We start from the raw sequence: 20,208 nt of genomic DNA, 5'->3' as shown, positions 1-20,208 counted from the left end.
AAAAAGAATGTGGTAGGAATGAAGTGTGGGCAGGAGAGCATTAAATGAGCGTAGAGAAGTGTCTTAGCTGTAATGTAAAGGGATGAACATTAAGTCTATAAAGTGAGGATGGAAAAAGTCCAAACAAAAGGTAAAGAAACTGCAGTTTCTTCCATCAGCTGAATCTTCTGCTAAATGATACATTTTTGAAGCTTACTTTTTGTCTTGGAAGGCTTGAATCTTTGTATGATAAAGACTTTACAAAGCAATGTTCTGTACTAGCAGATTGTTTTACTGAGAATTGTCAATAATTCTGGCTTCTAGCATTGCTGTGGCACTGAAGAACTTGTAATATAAACAATAGGGCAAGCCAATAGAAAGCTCAGGGACTTGTTTCTCTCCTAGCATGTGCTCTGCTTAAATTGATGAGAGTAAAGGCCCATAATTCAGTGGAACATTAGGAAAGCACAATTTTAGGTGCTTGTACTGTGATTCATACTCTGAAATTCTACCTGTGATTATTCCCTTTGTCTATGAGAAAAAAATATAGAGCGCTTCTGATGTTTTTTCCCCTCTCTGCTTATTACCAAGAGGTACAGAAGGGAGTTTATTTTTTTTGTTCTCATTGCTTTTTTTCTCTTTTTCAGAAGTAAGAAACTTTTTAGCAAGAAAAAGTTGAAAAGAAAACAGAAGACTAAATTGAAAGTAAAAACACGCAACAAGGTAAGCCTGTAACTAACTTGATGAAGTCCTGACTCAAAAATGACAGTAACTTCAGTTGAGAGAAATGCAAGAGCACCTAAATGTGACTAACAATGTGTTTGTTTAAAGGAGTTAATAGTAGACCAGTTTTGTCTGTTTACTGTATCTTACATGACTGTGATACCAGTGTTAACCTTATTCAACTGTTTTTGGTGCTAATGTTCAACAGGAAATAATGTGAACACTGTTTTTAGTTCTCCAAGTGTAGCTAAACATGTTGGTCTTAGAGGTAAATTTTGAGATCTGCATCTAGGAGACAGAGACTAGTGCTGCAAAGAGTTTGCCATGTTGGCTGAAGGAGAAAGGGAGCATTCTTTGGACTCCAAAGTTACCTCTGAAAATTCCTCCATAATGGAAAACGTAATAAATGATAACTAAGTGATTCTATTCCTGTTTTCTCCCCATATAACCCCTGCCTCCAATCACTTTAAATGCATGGGAACCATACAGGGAACTTAATAAAAATGTTTACATCTTTATTCTTTAGAGGGTATAAATTTATGCAGAAGCAGTGCTATTTTAAAATACTGCTGTGCTGCATTCTTTCTCTATTAGAGAGCTATTATTTATCTGTTTAAGCTACAGTCTTGGAATGATTTTCATGGGGGTGTGAAGGCTTGTAATCAGTATAGAGAAAACTCAGTTTTGGAATGGTTCTGAAGGACAGAACCACTGAAATATCCAGTGAAAACACTTTCTAGTGAGCTGAATGCCCTTATAATACAAATGCACTGCAGAACCACTTGGCCACCTTATCCCTGTTTGCCAAACCTCATGTAGTTACTGTATCTCAAGACAGATGGCTTTGGAAGGGTCAAGCAAACCCTCTATCTATTCATTTGGTATTGACTTTTTGGAGACTTACCAGATTATTCTGCTTATCTCAAGTAGTGCAGCTTCCAACTATGGTATAGAAAGAGCTTATCTTCATTTCTGTTCTCAGCACTGTACAGTAAAATGTTTGTGGTCCTAACTGAATTTCTCAGTCCTTTCTTCAGTTGCTATAAGAAGTTTTAGCTCTGTCCTCCATGACTTTATCAACCCACTGTCAACAAAGACAACCAAGTTAGAGATTCGAAGAAATATAGTTAGTTTGTGTGTTCTGTCTGGTGACAGAAACTTGTGCTTTTAAAATAAGATGACTCTTTGGCTTTGGTCATTGTTACACTATAAAGGGACCCTTGTCTATTTGGTTGGTGGGACCCTAGATTTACTGCCAAGTAGAAAGCTAAATACAGAATGGCTGTTGACAAGCTTAGAAGTCAAATGTAGTTCTTAAATTTGGTTGTGTTAGGTAGATGGAGTGGCAGGATCCTTGGCCAAGACAGTGTGAACATAGTAAAGGCTAGTTCGTGTGAATAGTTATGGATATGGCACTAACTGATAATCTCCTCACCTCATCCCTATGGAAGGTTGTTCTCAAGATTTTTCTTGGGTTTAGGCCAATTTCTACTTAAAGCATTGAGATTTGCATCTTTGAAAGTCATAATGGGTTTTTGTGTCATTTTTTTTGTGTCATCATCTTTTACTGATGCTATTATCTAGATAGCGTCTGAGACTGACCAAGGATTGGCCATTAGAACATTGGTCTTCATTCTGAGTAACTTGGCTATAGAAGAGCACTCCAGCTTATTTCAGCATGTTAACAAAAATTGTGTATTTCCTGAAAAACGTAGCAGAGAAGGGAAGGATAAAACCAGCTTCATATCTTGAGGTTATGAAACTGACAGGGTTGGATGATTTTGTTTATTGGTTTTTTTGTAGTTGTTTTTTTGTTGGAGGGTTTTTTTGGTTTTGTTTTGTTGTGTACTTTTCAATGCACCCCAATGCTTACCATGGCAGAATCAGCACAGTGATTATTTTTGCACTGGAATGTCTGAAAATGGTTGTGTCTGTTGTCAGGAAAATGTGAGCTTCCATTTGGAATCTTTAAAATAGAGCGGTTGAAAAGTCTTTCACTGCTGGACTTCTGAGCAGTAGAGTTTTTGTGCATTGGTTTATTTTTTGAAGAAACAGAGTCTTTTAGTCTGAACAGAGATGGAAGCTTTCTCTTAATATATTTAATAGAGGCAGAGAGGGCCTTAAAGGAGGAGTAAGATGAAGTAACCCAAAATTTTGTTATTTATATCCCCTGCTTAGTAAAAATGATTGAGTAATGGAAGAGGAGAGAAATTTAAAAGTGAAGCAATTGTTGATCAACTGGAAGAAAATTATTTCCACCATTTAAGCATTAAATGATAGAACAATTTAGGTGTAAAACTAATTGGTGTTTAAATAGCTCAGTAGTTTGAGCCTTATTCTGTGTCTAAGGTGGGTCATGCTATGATCACTAGTCTTTGAACTATTGCTCATTTTTTGGCTTGTGGTTTAGTATCTATTTTTTAAATGGAGGTACAAAAGTTTTCTATGTGGTGCAGTCTATTTTGGCTTTAGAAATTCACTGCTGACATAAGTGACTTTTAAATAGAAAACAAATATCTGATTGTTAGACATGGGTGTAGCACCTTGGATTCCAGTCCCTACCTGCCTCCTCCCCACTTTTTATGTCTTTTGGCAAAGAATATTGCCAGAAAATTGTAAGGCCATGTAACTTTTCCCAACTCTATGAATATTGCTGCTAACCTCCCCTTCCCCCTTGAGACACCCTGGATATTTTCCCCCTTTGCTGTTAATTCATGCAAGTGCTGCTTAGGACCCTTGGATTGAGAGAGACTTACACAGACAACCACAGTTCCTCATATTCTGTTTTCATAATGTTATTTGAAGAATACTGAAAAATTGGAGTCCACCAAACATAGCTTGTACTGGAAATGATTGGTGTCTACCTGTTTAGTTTATGCACAGGTTTTAAGCTATGACTTTTTTGGCTTTCTACAAATTGGAGTAATAAAACTTTAAGGGGAAGATTCATGTACCAGACAAATTCATTGTAAGCTAATCAATAGATGTATAAAACACATCGACCAGGATGAATATTGTCTCATTAAAAAGACACATAGGTTCTCAAATAATTTGGCGTTGTTTTCAGTGGCTTTTGTATTTGGTCTTTCAACCTCAAGAGGGCATCCCTTTCTAAGAGATCTTTTGACTGTCTAAAAAAGTATTGGGTGAGCTTCTCTTCTCAGTGTTACACATGGATTAGATCAGATGGTTATTATAACCTGACCCATCTTTAACAGCAGATTAACTTTCCTCTCTTAAATTATAGTCTATTTCCATCATATTTAAGAATAAGCCATTGCCACAGTCATCTGATTCAAGAGGAAGAAAACAAATAGGTTAGAAAATAAGCTATATATAGGTTTCATCTTTAGGGAAAACAATTTCTTTATGTGTGAGATGTGCAAAGGAGACCAGAGGGTTTTGGTTTTTTGCACTGCTGTCCTTGAGTGTACAGGAACATTACAAAATGCTAACTGAGAAGAGCAATTAGGAGTAGGTTGCTCTTATCTTTTGAACCAAACCTGTGCTGTTTATCTTCTCCTACATAATTCATTCTTCCAGTTAGCAGGGAGTATATGTTTACAAGGACAAGCCAGGCATCAGGGTGTGAGCATCTGCACTTTGATCTCTCCCTCATAAGAGTCTTACCTTTCAGAAAATAAGAAGTAACACACAAGAAATAAAATCTTCACGTATTAAAACTGTCTTCACCAATGATGGATATTTAAGTTTTACAATGTATGTTTCACCATAAATCTTCATTTGATAAGGTGCACGTTTAATTTTTGGTGACACCAAGTCAAACAGCAAAGAGGAAGACTCAGAACGTCCTACTGTGTTACAGTGTGGTGGTGTTCACAGGGGTCCCAGGACGAGGGAAGAGATGAGAATCTTGACTCCATGTTTCAGAAGGCTGATTTAATATTTTATGATATATATTATATTAAAAGAAAATTATATATTAAAAATATACTAAAACAATAGAAGAAAGGATTTCATCAGAAGGCTAGCAAGGAATAGAATGGAATGGTAATAAAATCTTGTGACTGACCAGGGAGTCCAAGACAGCTGGACTGTGATTGGTCATCAAGTAGAAACAATCCATGTTAGGCCAATCAAAGATGCATTGCATTCCTGTTGCCTTCCACAGCAGCAGATAATTATTGTTTACATTTAATTTCTGAGACCTCTCAGCTTCTCAGGAGAAAAAATCCTAGCAAAGGATTTTTCAGAAAATATGTCTGTGACATTACAGCTCATATGAAAACTACTGAATCAAACAGCATAATTCTGTTTTCCAGTCTGTAAGCTCTCTTCTTTTTGACAGTGGTAGCAATTTCATTTTGCAAGAAACCGGATGCTTTGGGAGGAAAGCTAGTATAGAAGCTATCATCTCATCTTCTGCTTAGGCACTTTGGAAGCTGAATGTGTAGTCAAATGTAATGAGCGCTTTGGATTGCAATATTCCAGCAGCCATTAAGAATTGGACATTCAGAGGCAGAGAAAGTGATTGCTGTTCTTCACCTTATTCCAAGTGTCATGTGACTCTCAGTACTCTTAACACCATGAAAACAGGCTGTAAGGTGTTGTTTCTTTTTGAAATAATTTATTGTATAGCTCAAGAGCAGTCTGTTTGGATTATTAATTATTCTGGTCCTGTGCAAAATCAATAAATTGCTTTACTGAGTTCTTAGAATTTGATTAACATTTTGGTTTAATATTCTGCCGGTTTTCTTGACAATGTAGATGTATTGTGTGCCAACATGAAATGCAACATCAGTAGAGAATTGTAAATTCTCTAATTATTACTTTAAGAAAAGAAGTACTGACTGAGGTTCTGTAGGTACAGGTATCAAAATCTGAGTCTGCAGCAAGATTGTACAGATGATACCATGAGTCTCATAATATTGGGGAAGTTTTTATGATTGTGTAGAAGGTATTCATTAGCTGCAGAAAAGTAATGATGATGATGGGATGAACTCAAATCCCAGTTTTCTGACTTGTTCAATGTATCTGACCTTAGTGAAGTTAGGAATCTGTTACCTGGAAAGGAAGAACACTTGTTTCATATAGGGAAAATTTCTGATGTCTGTTTTGAATACTTTCCTCTACCACTGTTGAAGAAAAGAAAAAAACAACAAAAAAGCTGCTCACTGAATGATCACTTGCATTAGATGGGGCAGAAAGTTTTACTGGTTTCTTTTTTGTTGTTGCCAGCTCAGTTCTTGCCTTATGTAAAGGAAATCTAAGAATGTGATGTTTGTAGAACCTGCTTATTATATGCATCCACAGATGCATATTTGTTTTGAAGAGCTAGCAACTATAAGTATTTTAGTTAAACCCCTTAGACTTGAGCAAATCCATCACAAATCACATCAGTGTTTTTTATCTTATGATGAAGTTTCTGGAGGATGTTGTGCTGTACTGAAGTGTCTGTAGGCAGTTAGTGTATGCAAGTATTGTACTGTTCATGCACTGCTGTAGAAAAGCAAAACACTGAACACAGAGATAGAATAGTTAAAGTGCTTACTGGTTAACAGGAAAATGAGTTTATTTCTAAAAATTAGCCAGCTTGTTAATAATAGGCAAGAAAACATACACTGATTTTTATCTAGCACTGTAATGTCTAAAATTATCTGTGCTGGTTTAACAGTTTGGCCAGTCTGTTTCAAAAGAGACTGTATGAGCTACAGAACTTAGGCTCTTCAGGATCAAAGATTTAGCTGAGCTGACAAGAAAGAATTGGAATGGAAACTCTTCACAGAAGTTGTAATTACAATGTGTGATGTTAACTAGATAAGTGAACTTTCAGATATATATCTCTGAAATGGCTTTCTCTTTCTGTAACTGTCTGTAAAAAACTTTAGCAAACTAAGTTTACTGAGGAATGTAACCTGTGCCATTCAGCTGAGCTAGCTTTAAAGCTGAAAGCTTGTACTGTGCATTTGCCTTAACAGCAGCTGCAAAAATTTTTGAGGTAATGTGTATGCATATTTGATGAACAGAAGAGTTACTTCTTAAAACCATTCAGTTTTATGGTGTCAAACTTGAAAGCATGTAGTAGCTCATTATTAGTGGGGTCAATCCAAATTTATTTTGATTGTTTGTTACTGGAATAACATATGAGGTTGTGCCTTGGTTTCTTGCACTGATTTAATATTGTGGGATTTCTAACAAAAGCTTTACTATTTCAAAGATACAAATATTGAACAAAGACTGAACTTTGCTGTCTTTCAGTCCTTAATGGTACAAGTTCTGTTGAGTTAAAGAAAAATCCTGCCAAACCTGAGTATACATGTAGGGAACTTTTTCCAGCTTTTTCTTTTTCCTACTTCATTATATTTATATTTTTGTGCTTACTGCTACCACTGATGCAGGTGAGAAAAATTACTACACAATGTGTTTGATAAAATAGGTTGCATAGTAAAGCATTACTTCTTAATGTTCTAGCTTGCAATAACTTTAGTAATAATGGAAAGGAAAGATAGGCAAATACATACCAGTACAGTCAGAATAATATTATAGTCAAAACTAGGGAATATGTGAATGATTAAATATTTTCAAGTAATTTTGAATTTTTTTATGTTTTTTAACATTCACTGTTCAAAGGTCTTAGAGTCTTGTGTTGTTTCTGGTATTAATAAAAATGTATGTGCAGATACAAGTGGTTTTGATGTAGAAAATTATGGCATCCATATTGTAGAAAAACAAATCACCCCATTAAAATATGACCCACTTCACTGGTTGTCAAATTCCTTTTACCTCTCCTCTGCTAGTTTAATGTTCTCCTTCCCATCACTGCTCTCAGTGATCTGTTTCAAATCACTGTAGTATAATTCACTGTGTAATTTCATGCCAGATGAATGTGGCAATGCACAGTATTAATACCCTATAAATAAAACAAAAAAAAAGACAAAAAGCCTCCACTCTCACTGTGCCCTTCCTCCCCCTGTCCCTCAAGAGTACAAGAATGAAACCAGAAATGACCTTGTGAAGTTAGTCATGACCCTGAGTCTGTCTGGCCTAATAATCCCCCACATTTTGCCTTGCATGGTCAAGCAAATTTGTCCTGCAGTCTTAACCTGGGCCTTCTCTCCTTGCACAATCTGTGTGCCCTCTGTCTACAGCAAGCTCTTACAGAGAATTGCTTCCTCCCATGTGCCTGAAATCCAGTTTTCAAAGCCTGTGCTGATACCAGCCTGGTCTTTGCTAGTACACAATCCAATGGATTGTATTTAAAAGTTCAATTATAATTAAAACCTCCAAAACAGACTGCTGTGAGGAGATAGAGCTTGATTCTGCTATTCTTACCACTGTGGCACAGGTTTGGATCATTCTGTAGCCTGAGCTGCTGTCATTTTAGTCCCGGTGTCCTCATCAAGTTATGAGAGGTAGAGGCTGAAGCTAGATGAAATCTATTGAAATGTCATCTTCTTCCTTTCTTCCCTGCTTGAAATAGACCTTTAGGTACTTCAGCAGGAAAGTTGTCTCTACTTTAGAAATAATTTGGTCTGTCAAAATTGAGGCTGTTGAGATTATTTACATTTAGCAAAGCTTGAAACTTTACTAAACTAATAAACTAAAACTGATCTTGTTTTTCAGACTGAGAGCCTAGAGAGTACAATAACCATACCAGATATCAGATTACATAGCAATCCTTCAGCTTTTAATGTTTACTGCAATGTCCGCCATTGTGTGTTGGAGTGGCAGAAAAAGGAAGCATCTGTGTCTTTGGCCTCGAAGAACAGTGTCCAGAGTGGGGATTCAGACAGTGATGAAGAGGAGGAGCCCAAAGAGCCACCTATTAAACTTCCAAAGGCAAGTAACTGATACCACCTAAAGTGTGCCATGTATGTCATCTAAGGTTGGTGTGTTCTTTTTGGGGATTAGAGAGCAACAGTACAATCCAGCTGCTTAGAACAGTGCTGTAGTTATATTTGTAGTCCATCTAGTTCAGAATCATTTAATGAATTAGGATGATCTATGTACCTGCCCAATTAAAGTCAGTTAAATGTCTGGTAAACACTCAAGTTGAATTATTTTCAAAGTGTTGGTACTTGAACACCTCCTGCCTCAAAAATCTACACAGAAATTAAGCAAATAAGGCAGCTCTTATATCTCTGAGAGGCTACCAACTCATAATGGTAAAGGGTGCTCTTTTGTTGCTTTACCCTCCAAAAAGACTAAGTTTTTCTAATAATGGAAATAATTTGGTGGAATGGTTCCTAAGATGTTTTGTTGGGTATGCATGTAATTGCAGCAACTGTCTGTTATTCTTTCCCTTTTTTTGGCTTTAGTGCCCATAGTGTACTGACAGCTCCAGATTGTACTGCATGTTGAGATTTTGATGCTATAGTTGAACAGTTAGAGTGGGTTTTTTTACTATTGACTGCTTCTATGCTTTCAGTAGGATTAATGGTAGAAAGTCAGAAATAAAGGACTTACAGATTTTTTTTTATTGTTTTCAGTTTGTTGGTTCACTTGTTTTTTACTATGTATTACAAAACTATGCATTTAGTTTTGTTCATTGCTACCTTATCAATGCTATGGAATGTACTTTGTTTTGTTTTTCTTCTGAATCTAAAAAGGATATTCAGATTAACTTCCCTTGTATATATTTGGTCTAAAACCAATACAAATGCTGAATTAATAAAGGTAGTTGCAGCTGTGGTTATGTAGAATATTTGAGTGACTTAGAAAATTAGGATTTTGTAGATGATTGCATTTAGGTGTTGTTATCTGAGGGATAAAGTTGGCACTCCAGAAAATAGTAGTGGTGAATTGTAGAGAAGCATAACCAAGTCAGCCAACTGAAATTTCATGACTGATGATTGCAATGTGTGGTCACTGGAAATAAAGTCAGCATTGTTTATGAACTGCATTTTAGCCCTCATGGATTGTATTAAATGAATCAGCAAGTGCTTGTGGGTGCTTAATTTTAAGTAAAAGCCAATGTAGCTACTAGCATTTATGGAGGATGGAATGATGTTTTAAAAAGATGTTGAAATTAAAAGAGGTTCCAAGCCGGATGAGATTTATCAGTGATATGGAAAGAAGACTTGCATGTGGAAACCAAAGCATTGGTATTGTGTTGGACAGTTAATTACAAAGATGATAAGGAGACTGTAGGTAACAAACTTCTCTCAAAATAGAAAATTGTTGAGATTTTTGTTGCATTCAGTACAGCAAATATAAAACTGGTGAAAATTAAGATGTTTTCACACTGTTAATTTTTAGTAAAGTATCTACAAAATATCAAATTTGAGAATTTATGGTACAGAAATATGTTTAGATGCCTGATACAACCTCAGTATTTTTCATAACTATCTAGGTAATACAGGGTTGTTTAGGTCACTTGGAGGTAACAATTGGACTTGCATTCATGCTTTTAAAAAAAGCATCTGCTTGGAACTGTCTCACATGTAGTAAAACTTCTAAGGACTGACTTGTAAATCTCTTGCTATCCTTGATACAGGTGTCTGTCTCATGATAATGAACAATATTGTGTAGGGCTTAGTTTGTTAACTGTAAAGAAGAAAGTTATTATAAAGAGTTATTATAAAGTTTCTAAGGTTCACAATATTTACAAGACAAATTTCTGGTAGTAATTGTTAGCTTATTAAAAAGGATACTGATATATTTTGTGTTTGACAGTGAGGTGAAAGATGAAAAAACGTGTGGCTAGGGTTTGTGCTCTTACAGATTCTCCAGAGTGTAGTCATTGGTGTGTTGGTGGCTTTTTGTTTAATTGAGAGTAAGCTGAAAACATTGTACAATTTTGTAGCTTAAGGTTACTAGGTGTTCTATTGAGATATTTTTCTTTCAGATCTTAAACTTGAGGGAGTCAGGTTTGTTAGAGCCTTTAAGTAGAATGTAGTTTGGAATCAGAAGTTGTCCTATGCAATTTCTATAATAAGATTGAGAATAGTTGTTTTTAACATTAAGAGACAAACTTTGCTGCTCTGCAGATACTAGCAAAACAAAAATTTTGTCTTTTGGTTTTGTTCAGATAGTTTAGTAACTTGTTTTGATAGCTTTATATTTTTAGTTTCTCAGGAAGTACTTGCCTTTGTTTGACATACTTGTTTGCTACCTTATTTATTTAGTATCTTAGCTAATGGTGAGGAATTCTCTCTACCTAAAATGGAGTAGGTTCAGTTCTGTTGATAAGATTTGTAATTTGCAGAGTAAAGGAGAAGTATTTCCCACACCTTTCTCTCACACACACACAGACAGACAGACAACCCACCCCCCCCCCCCCCCCCCCCGATGTTAAACTTAAGGCTGAGTAATGAATGATCCACAAAAGCCCTGTACTGAAAGGGACAAATACTGGATTAAAGTGGAATGAAATTATTTAAATATTCTTTGTTTTTGCCCTGGCATACATTTTGTTAATAACCTTAAGCAAAAATTTAAATTCTTAAGTTGTAACAAAAAATAAAAGACAAATAATTACTTTCTTTAGGGACTGATTTTACACAGTTTAAAATTCATTAGCATAATGTTACCTTTGTAAATGTTCTCTTTTTTTTGTGTAAGTGTATAATATAAATTAATTTAGAGTAGTGTGTAATTTCAATTCCAGCAATGTGAGCATTGGGGATAATGCTCACAATGAGAGGAAATATAAAGGAAATAAAACAAGGGCATAGAGAAGACTTCAAGATGAAATCTTGAGAGGTTTTAGGAATTAGTTAGGAGTCACAATATCTGCATCCAGGCTAGAATTTTGGGTACCTTTTGTTAAGCAGTCTTCAACTTTTGTTCTGAAGTCTCAAAGGTGTTGCAAAGCGAATGGGAGAATGGTTAAACAGAGAGCATCAGTAAGAGCTGTCAGGCTGTGACACAAGCTGAGGCAGTGCAGTGCTTGTTTTGGCTCAAAAACCTTTCAGAGTGTGGTAGAACAAGCTTAAGATGTCTTGGAAAGAACTATTTGCTTATTCTGTCCTTCAGAGCATGGTTGGGAGGAGAGAGGTAGAGAGATACACATATATATGTGTGTGTGTGTATATATATGTAAGATATACATACATGAGATAACACAGTGAATAGATCTATTTTATGAAGCCTACCCAATCTCTCGATTTCAGATATTTAAAAACCAACCCAAAACCTATGCAGAATTGATAACATCCAGCAGAACTCTCTTATTGATTCCTGCTGTAGTGGAAGTTCACCAAACTGAACTTTTCTACTGTGTTATGTTCTCTACTTTCTCTAGCTGCCTCTGTCAGCTCCTAGATGAGGTCTTCTGTCTGAAGATTGTGAAGAATAAACTTAGTTTCTCTCAAGACATTATAACTGAACAGGAAGGCCATTATATAAAAATGTGCTGAAAATGTATTTTATTTTTTAGCCTTGAGAATGATGGTGAGTTTTAGATCCTGGAAAAAAAACATTATTATGCTGACAGGTTTTTTCACTGTAGATTCCATGCATGTGTTTTCCCCCTACTCCATTGCCGATGTGAAATGTAAGGTGTAATTAGTAGGAAAATTGCTGTTGTGCTTTAAGGACTTGATTTGGTTGTGTTTTTATCCTTCCTCCAAGAAAAAAATAGATGGTAAAATAATTTCTGAAGGATGGGAATCAAATTAAAGATCAGCAAAGACAGTTGCAAGGCACCCAGTAGAACTTGGAGCTGACTTCCAGAATATATGTTTTAAGCATGGATGGCAGTTGCATTAACGATGTTATTTATTTTTGCATTTCTATATTTTTCCTTAGATTTTACTCAGGGATAAGTCTCTGTTAAATTCTCTATAGGGGCTCTGCTACTGACCAAAAGACATAGTGAAGTTTTTAAGATACAGTTGCTTATTTGTAATGTGCTAACCCTCCTCTCTTTCATCTTCATCGTTATTAAATACAGAGTTTGAGAAGAAGTGCAAGGGAGCAGCGGTGAAGAGAAGCATGACTGTAATCTCAGAATAGTCAGGAATTCTAAAAGGGAAAGTTAGAGATGGCTCTAACAGGGCTTTTGAACATGATCTGTTAGTTGGCTTAATGCATGTCTGTCTTTTATGAGTACATGTGGAGTTTTAGTGACTAGCAATTAATCTTTGTTTTTGTCACAATATAAAAAATAATCTCAGAGGCTTTGGAGGGGGCAGTTGTAGAGCTGCCAGCATCAGCTGTCAAATGTATTGTTCAGGATGTACAGCCAGGTTGCAAGACCGTTCTAGTTTGCTGGCTCACATTAATGAGCAAGGAAAAAGAAGACTGTCAAAGAGTGAACTGGATAGAAATTAGAAGGGCTCAGAGGTACAGGTTATTTTTTGTTGTGCAAAAAATTTAAGCTTCCTTATTCTTTCAGGAAACTTAGTCTGCTTAGATATGCTCTTTTATATAATGGCTGACTTACATGTAATATTTGCTGGTATAGCTGTATAGGTGGATTCTTGATTTTGATTCTGGTTTAACACTGTATCTTATATTACAAGTTTTATTTGAGTAATTGTCTTTTTCAGTGAACACTGGGATATGCTTTTTAGATGAAGATCTAAAAATATTATATTGACATCTGTTCTGAAAAATCTGTGCTTCTTTAGATCATTGAAGTTGGATTGTGTGAAGTCTTTGAATTGATAAAGGAGACGAGGTTTTCTCATCCATCCTTGTGTCTCAGGAGCTTACAAGCCCTACTTAATGTGCTCCAAGGTCAGCAACCAGAAGGCCTGCAATCAGAGCCTCCTGAAGTCCTAGGTAATCTCATCTCTTACTGTATTTTTATTAACATACACCTGTTATTGTGTTGGACAGAAGAAAATGGTTCTTGGCAAGTATTTGTGAGATAGTAACATGCTTGTTCTCAACTGACTGACTATTCTGGCCTGTTAGGTCCTTATGGTGCATGTATGGGATACTTCCTCACTGAAACAAAGTCATGAACAGCACAGCCTAAAAAATCAGGTTTTACTGTCTTACTGAAACATAAAATATTTGGTCTTATTTGAAAGAGTACAGTTTTAGGGTGAATTTCTCTTGTAATCTGATGTAGTCTATAGCTTAGATGTTTAATCTTGTAATTTATGTGAAGCTGCTAAGCAGAGTGTCACAATTCTTGTTTTTGTTTTCTCTGGCTATCCCAAAGTTTCCCTGAAAATTAATTTTCTTTTAAATGATATTGAAAATAAAAGTTGAACTTCTGATGCCTTTGAGAGCATGATTGACTATATCCTTTAAGTTAAAATCCCATTATCTTTTGTTTGTTGATAGGCTATAGCCTAGACTTCTCTGCAGTTCTGAGTTCTTTAAAGACAATTTTTAAAAAGTCTTTAGACTTGGTGTATTTTTTCATGTTTTATGACTTAACAGTATTGCATTTCCAAAGATTGTAATTTGCTGCAGAAAACTTATTTTGTATTGATGCATAGAGTATTAAAAAGCTGCAAAGAAGACTTTTTGATTACTGCCGTAGTGATTAATTGTATCATCAGCTCTTGGGAAAATTTAGGTGGATTTCTGTTCACACCTGGATTGTTAGAGAAGTTCAGCCACCAAACAGTCTTTGGAAAGAGGCATATGATGAAAATAATTTTCAATCCTCAATTTGAAATGCTTGTTCCTATGAAGTGGGTTGTGCTTCAACATGGGTAATGGTCATAAAAAGTAGACAAGATGAGATCCACACATCTCAGTGGTGGGGAAGATTGAATAGTGTCTACTATAATAACATTTTCTGGCCAATTTTTGGTTAATGTGTTCCACTGTGACAGAAGGTCTTGTAGTTTTTCTTCTTCAGCCATGGTGATTATCCAGACTTGATGTTTTCTGATTGAAAAGAAGAAAAGTTAAGGATCATTCAGGTTCACTTAAGATGCTTTTCTACCTGAAATTAGCTCTGAACATAATAGCTGAGGAAAGAGAAAATATATTTTCCTATTTTAATTTCCCATTGATAATAAAATTGTTTTGTATGATCTTGTGACTGATCTGTGCAATGGCTGTGTTTTATCTGCAGAATCCCTGTTCCAGCTGCTTTTGGAAATAACAGTCCGTAGCACGGGAATGAATGACAGCACGGGACAGTCCTTGACAGCGCTTTCCTGCGCTTGCCTCTTCAGTCTGGTGGCTGCCTGGGGAGAGACAGGAAGGACACTGCAAGCAATCTCTGCAATCCTCACCAATAATGGCAGCCATGCTTGTCAGACTATTCAGGTCTTGCACTAAGACTTCTCTGTATCTGGGAATTTACGTAAATGAGTACTTCTCATGAGTTCGGAGATGTGTTGTTTAATTGTTACCTTTTTCTCCTTCTCACTATTTTTGAGATGAGTTGGTATTTCTTGGTCTCTCTTGAGCTGGAGTTAGAACAGAAAATACAACATTTTTAAAAATTGTCATCTTTTTCACTCTTTCTTTTACTTTTTAGGTGCCAACCATTTTAAACTCTCTTCAGCGGAGTGTACAGGCAGTTCTGGTGGGCAAAATCCAAATCCAGGACTGGTTCAGTAATGGGATAAAGAAGGCAGCCTTGATGCACAAATGGCCATTGAAAGAAATATCTGTAGATGAAGATGACCAGTGCCTACTTCAGAGTGATGGTTTTTTCCTCTATCTCTTATGTAAAGATGGACTTTACAAAATTGGCTCTGGATACAGTGGGACAGTGAGGGTAATGTGTCTGCTTCTTGTCTGATGAGTGATACTTAGTATTTTAATTTAACTTTTATGATGTCCTATTTCCGTGGGCAATCTTACATAGCTTAGTGATCATCAGTTCTGTTACAGTTTGTGTAATTTTTTCTGATGATTTCTATGACAACTTGACAACATTTTCTTAGAATTTTCACTTTGCAATATGGTTGAAGATATTACTTAAATGGTAAATGATTGTGTTGAATTTTCACTCTGGTATTTGTTAAATTATGGAAATTTTTTGCTTTTCAGGGCCATATATACAATTCTACATCCCGCATCAAAAACAGAAAAGAAAAAAAGTCTTGGTTAGGTTATGCTCAGGTAAGTTAGTACTTAAAATATAAAATGTGCAGCCCTCCTCATCCCTCCTAAATAATTTAAGTAGACCCTGCCTTTGAGTAAGCTTACATGGATATTTTATTGTTCCTTTGGCTTTCTTTATTAAAAAAAAGTTTTTGGTACTGCCTTCTAAATTATAGAGGACGATGGACCTGTAATCACTGGTACTGGCCTGTGGAAAGGAATAATGGAGTGTCCTTACCTGTGTTATCGCTGTAAAGACTTTTGCAAAATATGATGTTTTAACACATCAGTTTATGAACTGTACAGGCAATTGGTGTGTGGTTTTAAATGCATGTCAGTAGATGTAAGAAAGTGCTGTTGCAATGAATTTGTAAAAAATATTTGAAATAACTTTTTATGAAAAGAAATTGAGATGAAAACATCTGCAGTAAAATAAGGAAATGCTGTTTTAGTTGGGGAGGATTGAGCATATGTAAACAGTACGTAGAGATAATTATTGACATTGACATTGTGGAGTTAACTATATTTGTATGGTTTGTGTTTTTTAGGCTTAGTTTCTGCAATATCAACCACTTTTTCTTACACTTTTATTATTCATTATAAAAAAACCCTCAAAACATTAAACAAGTATTTCCTAAAACAATTAATTTACTGAATTTATTGTATATTTGCTTTTAACTGAGTGATCTCATTGTCCCATCTGATTTTTAGTATACTCCTTGCCATGCTTTTGCAGTGAAATTGTTCATTACAAATATATGTTCTTTCATTGCAGTTATTGTTTGTGTAAACACAAACACAAATCTGGTTTTATTTAATGTAAAAGCAAATCACTGAAAGGTACGCTGGCACAAAACAAATGGGTGTGGATGTATTAATTCTGGAGCCTGTTCTATCAGTTTGGAAAGGAACAGGATTCATGTGGTTTCATTATACAGTGTTACATGTTTGCAGATTCTGTGCATAACCATTAAGTATATGTGATGCTTTTTGAGTGCTTGTACAGGTGTGTGCTCTCACACAGTGACTGTAGCCAAGGGCACTGCAGTTAGGACAAGTGTCATTCTGTGCCTATATTTATAGAAAGGTGTGTGACTTGCACTTATTGCTAGTTATGTGTCCATAAGAGATAAAATGTCCTTAGTGTCATTTCCCTTCAGGTGCATGGTTACCTTAAATTCAGGTGATTTTTCCTACTTCATCATAATAGCTACTTTTAGATTGAAGATTTTCTTTCTGCTTTAATGCTCTTTGCTTAATTTATGTGGGTTTGTTTTCCTCATTTTGCCAAGATTGAAATGGAAGGAACTGTCTTAGTGTGGGAGTCAGAGTAGTTAACTAATACTTTTTATATTCTAGATTTTAATGCATGTAATTGTATGCAATAATGATTGCTCTTCTGTGTAGGACAACATTATCTATTGCCTTTCTGGTATTCCTGTGACTATTCTGTTGATTTGAAAAGTGGATACAGAAACACTGGTTTTACTGTGGCTGTGGCTTTTAAGTCTAATTCTATACAGATGTAAATAACAATTGGTATGTGGGGCTTCAAAAGTTGCATACAAGTTTTAGCATGCTAATCTATGGCATGAAGACAGTGAAGGAAGGGAGTCAAATTTCATCTTTTAATATGGAATTTAGTTAAAATTTGAGTTAGTAGAAAAAATGTTGATCATCATTTGATGTAAAAGGCTTCTGTTATTTTAAGGCAATATATAAAATAATCATTGCTTTTTTTCCCTTTTAATATCTGTTGATATATTTAAGAGTATTTTCATACCTCCACATATTTTTTTTGTTCTTGCCAGGGCTATTTATTATACAGAGATGCGAATAATCACAGTATGACAGCCATAAGAATAAACCCTGAAACTTTGGAACAAGACGGTACAGTTACTTTGCCAGGTGAGAATCTCCACATGAGAGAAATTTGGTATAGTTTGCTCTTTACATTTTATGTATTTTTAGGCACGCAGAAGAGAAACTGAGATGTTTTGAGGTCACAAATAGACTGCTTTATGACTTTGCTTCACTTCAGACCAGCTTCTGTATTTCACTTCAAGGCCGTGCATCTTATTCCAGTTGCTGGAAGAATATTGCAACATTTTAGAATATGTAAACATCTTGCTTTAAATTCCTTCCTAAAAGTTTTCTTTCTCATTTGAGCTTTGAGTGTTTGCCTCATGTATGACTTCGCTTCCAGGATGTCTTACATGTAGGCAATTATAAACTATGAACAAAACAATTTTGTTTTTTAATAGGGTAAAAATATATCCGAAAAGCAAAGGCAGCTAATGAACACTGATGGACCATGCTTCTGATGTTTATATTGGTGGTCGATTTTGGTTTATTTGTTTGGGGAATTTTATTTTTGTTTTGGGGGATTTTGGGTAGGGTTTGTTTGTTTTATGGGGATTTGTTTGTTTTCATTTTGTTGTCCTTTTTCAGAGGAACCTCATAACTTGAGTCTCTTTAGAGAATAAGGAAGTTCCTGGAACATGCTTTAATGGCCTTCTAGTGAAATACATCTGTTCTTAGCCACACAGATAAATAGCAGAAGGACACAAGAATGTTTTTTAATCAAATAATGACAGGCTTATGTTGTAGATAAGAGGAAAGATTTTGTTTCATCCTGACATAAATAAGAAACCACTGACTGAAACCTCAGAAAAGTTCTCTAGGATTTTTGTCTTTAAAATGCAAACATCAATTTTTTAAACAAGTTCTGAATGTTGAATCTAGTCCATGCAGCCTTCTGCACATCCTTAAAGTATGGATGTCTTTTTAAGCTGCTGTTGCTCTTTGTGGGGCTGTAAGAAGTATTTCAGTGAGAGCACATTCAAGGAACTGAAAAACTGCCTTCCAGAGTGGTTTTTTACCTTTGTTCACCTCAGGGCAGCTTCTTACACAGCAGGGTTCATTCATGTCCTTAATTATGCTACCATCTGTAAACAAATCAGTGTTCTTCATGCAAGTCTTGGAGAGATTTGAGCACATTTCAAGTCTACCCTTTGGAGCTGTTAGCTTGTTTTTGCAAATCTCAGTGGCAAGTGTCGTTCTGCAAGACTGCCTTGTGTTTATACTGTAAAAAGGCACAAATTAAATGTGTATGCCTTCTCAACAATTTGCAAAAGCAAATCCAAATGGGAATACCCATTCAGAAATTTCTCAAACTGTCCTCTCAGTTGCATTTTGTATGGTTTGTGATGCTGTTAAAGTAGATGTTCTTTGTAACTTCAGTCCTTGAACTTTGCTGTTTTGCTTTGTGCACTTCTACACATTTAGCTCAGTGTGTTATCGTGAGAAGATGCGACCTTGTTCTTTTGCCTGGGACAAATTCCAGAGGTTCCACTTCTGGTTATTTTCCTTTCCCATTAGAAAAAATGAAATGAAGGTAGGGAGAAAGGTGTCTGACCTGAGGAAGACTGAGTAGGTACTTAACTCTGAATAGCAGTGGCTGCCCCACTGCAATCTTACGGTGACTTGCAAGTTGTTCTAGTTCTGAAAAGCCTTGCTGGATAGAACTAGAGGTCAGTGACCTTGCTAACAGCTGAACACAGCAAATATTTGCTCCTAGTTGGGATGATCTTCAGGCATGGCTCTATCTGGAATTAATCTCTTTCAAATGCCTGGGCTGGTGATAGTGCATTAAAAAAAGATATTAGAATTTATTCATACATGGGATGCATAGGAGGTTAGGAGATTTGATTAGAAGTTGATCCTAGATAGAAGTCACATGACCTTAGAAAAGTCAGAGAACTGTGGAACATTATTTTTCCTTTCTCAGACAGCAGGATCCATTAGCTTATTAAAGCCATAAACTTCTGTTTTTAAAGGGCAATCTTTCCACTCTGAAAAATGATCTTGCAAATCCAGCCTTGTTTCTGGAGCTACCAGGCTATGTGTCAACATTCTTGTGTCTAAGGCCTTTGCCAAGATTTATACACTGTACCTGAGTTGAGTATCTGTTTTCTCAGTCCATGTATCATAAAAGAATGTCTGAATTCCACGAGAATTTACTAGATGACAATACCTGAATTTATAGAGGTTTTCATCTTTGCCATTTCTTTCAACAGTGATGCTTTCTGCATACCTTAAAACGTTTCTGTTTTCAGCTGGAGAAATTGAAGTCACATGGTATATGGTTTTATTGTTTTTTTGAAATTGCAAATTAGTTTCTTTAGCTCAGGACTATTCCCTTAGTGTGGAAAGTACTGCTAGCTGAGGGTAGCCTAGGTGATCTCAAGGCCTGCATTACTAGCTGGTGCAGAATGTGCAATATGGATGTGGAAGGTTGATGCTTAACAGAGGCTTCCTTTGAAGCCTCTGAGGAGGCTGTGATTAACAGATATCTGTAGTTACATGGTTTAAGTACATAAACACTTTCTCTTATAGCAATCTTCAGACAGAATGCTTGGTTATCCTTACCCCCATAATACAAAGTCAGATTGAACAAGATTTAGGATTGATCATACAAGCTTTTTCCTAGCTGAGACACTGTACTTGTTTTTCCAAATACTCCATTTGCCTTCCATTTTTTAATCTTCCCAATGATTTGATTTTTAATGCTGG

The 20,208-nt window shown here is 35.8% G+C and overlaps 1 protein-coding gene across 14 annotated transcripts in view; it reads left to right on the top strand.

Annotated features, from left to right (window-relative positions):
* Nucleotides 1–20,208, top strand: part of MYCBP2 (MYC binding protein 2) — a 175,104-nt gene that overhangs the window by 22,932 nt on the left and 131,964 nt on the right. For all 14 annotated transcript variants that reach the window (XM_074535571.1, XM_026793781.2, XM_026793784.2 and 11 more), the window contains exons 2-8: nucleotides 627–702; nucleotides 8,287–8,502; nucleotides 13,239–13,392; nucleotides 14,651–14,847; nucleotides 15,062–15,304; nucleotides 15,580–15,651; nucleotides 17,445–17,541. In XM_074535571.1, the coding sequence (XP_074391672.1) occupies nucleotides 627–702; nucleotides 8,287–8,502; nucleotides 13,239–13,392; nucleotides 14,651–14,847; nucleotides 15,062–15,304; nucleotides 15,580–15,651; nucleotides 17,445–17,541 (1,055 nt within the window). The remainder of the gene's footprint in view (nucleotides 1–626; nucleotides 703–8,286; nucleotides 8,503–13,238; nucleotides 13,393–14,650; nucleotides 14,848–15,061; nucleotides 15,305–15,579; nucleotides 15,652–17,444; nucleotides 17,542–20,208) is intronic.

Source organism: Zonotrichia albicollis, chromosome 2, assembly GCF_047830755.1.
Source record: "Zonotrichia albicollis isolate bZonAlb1 chromosome 2, bZonAlb1.hap1, whole genome shotgun sequence".
Lineage (NCBI taxonomy): Eukaryota > Metazoa > Chordata > Aves > Passeriformes > Passerellidae > Zonotrichia > Zonotrichia albicollis.
The sequence above is the reverse complement of the archived record's forward strand: the minus strand, read 5'-3'. Positions and strand labels throughout refer to the sequence as shown.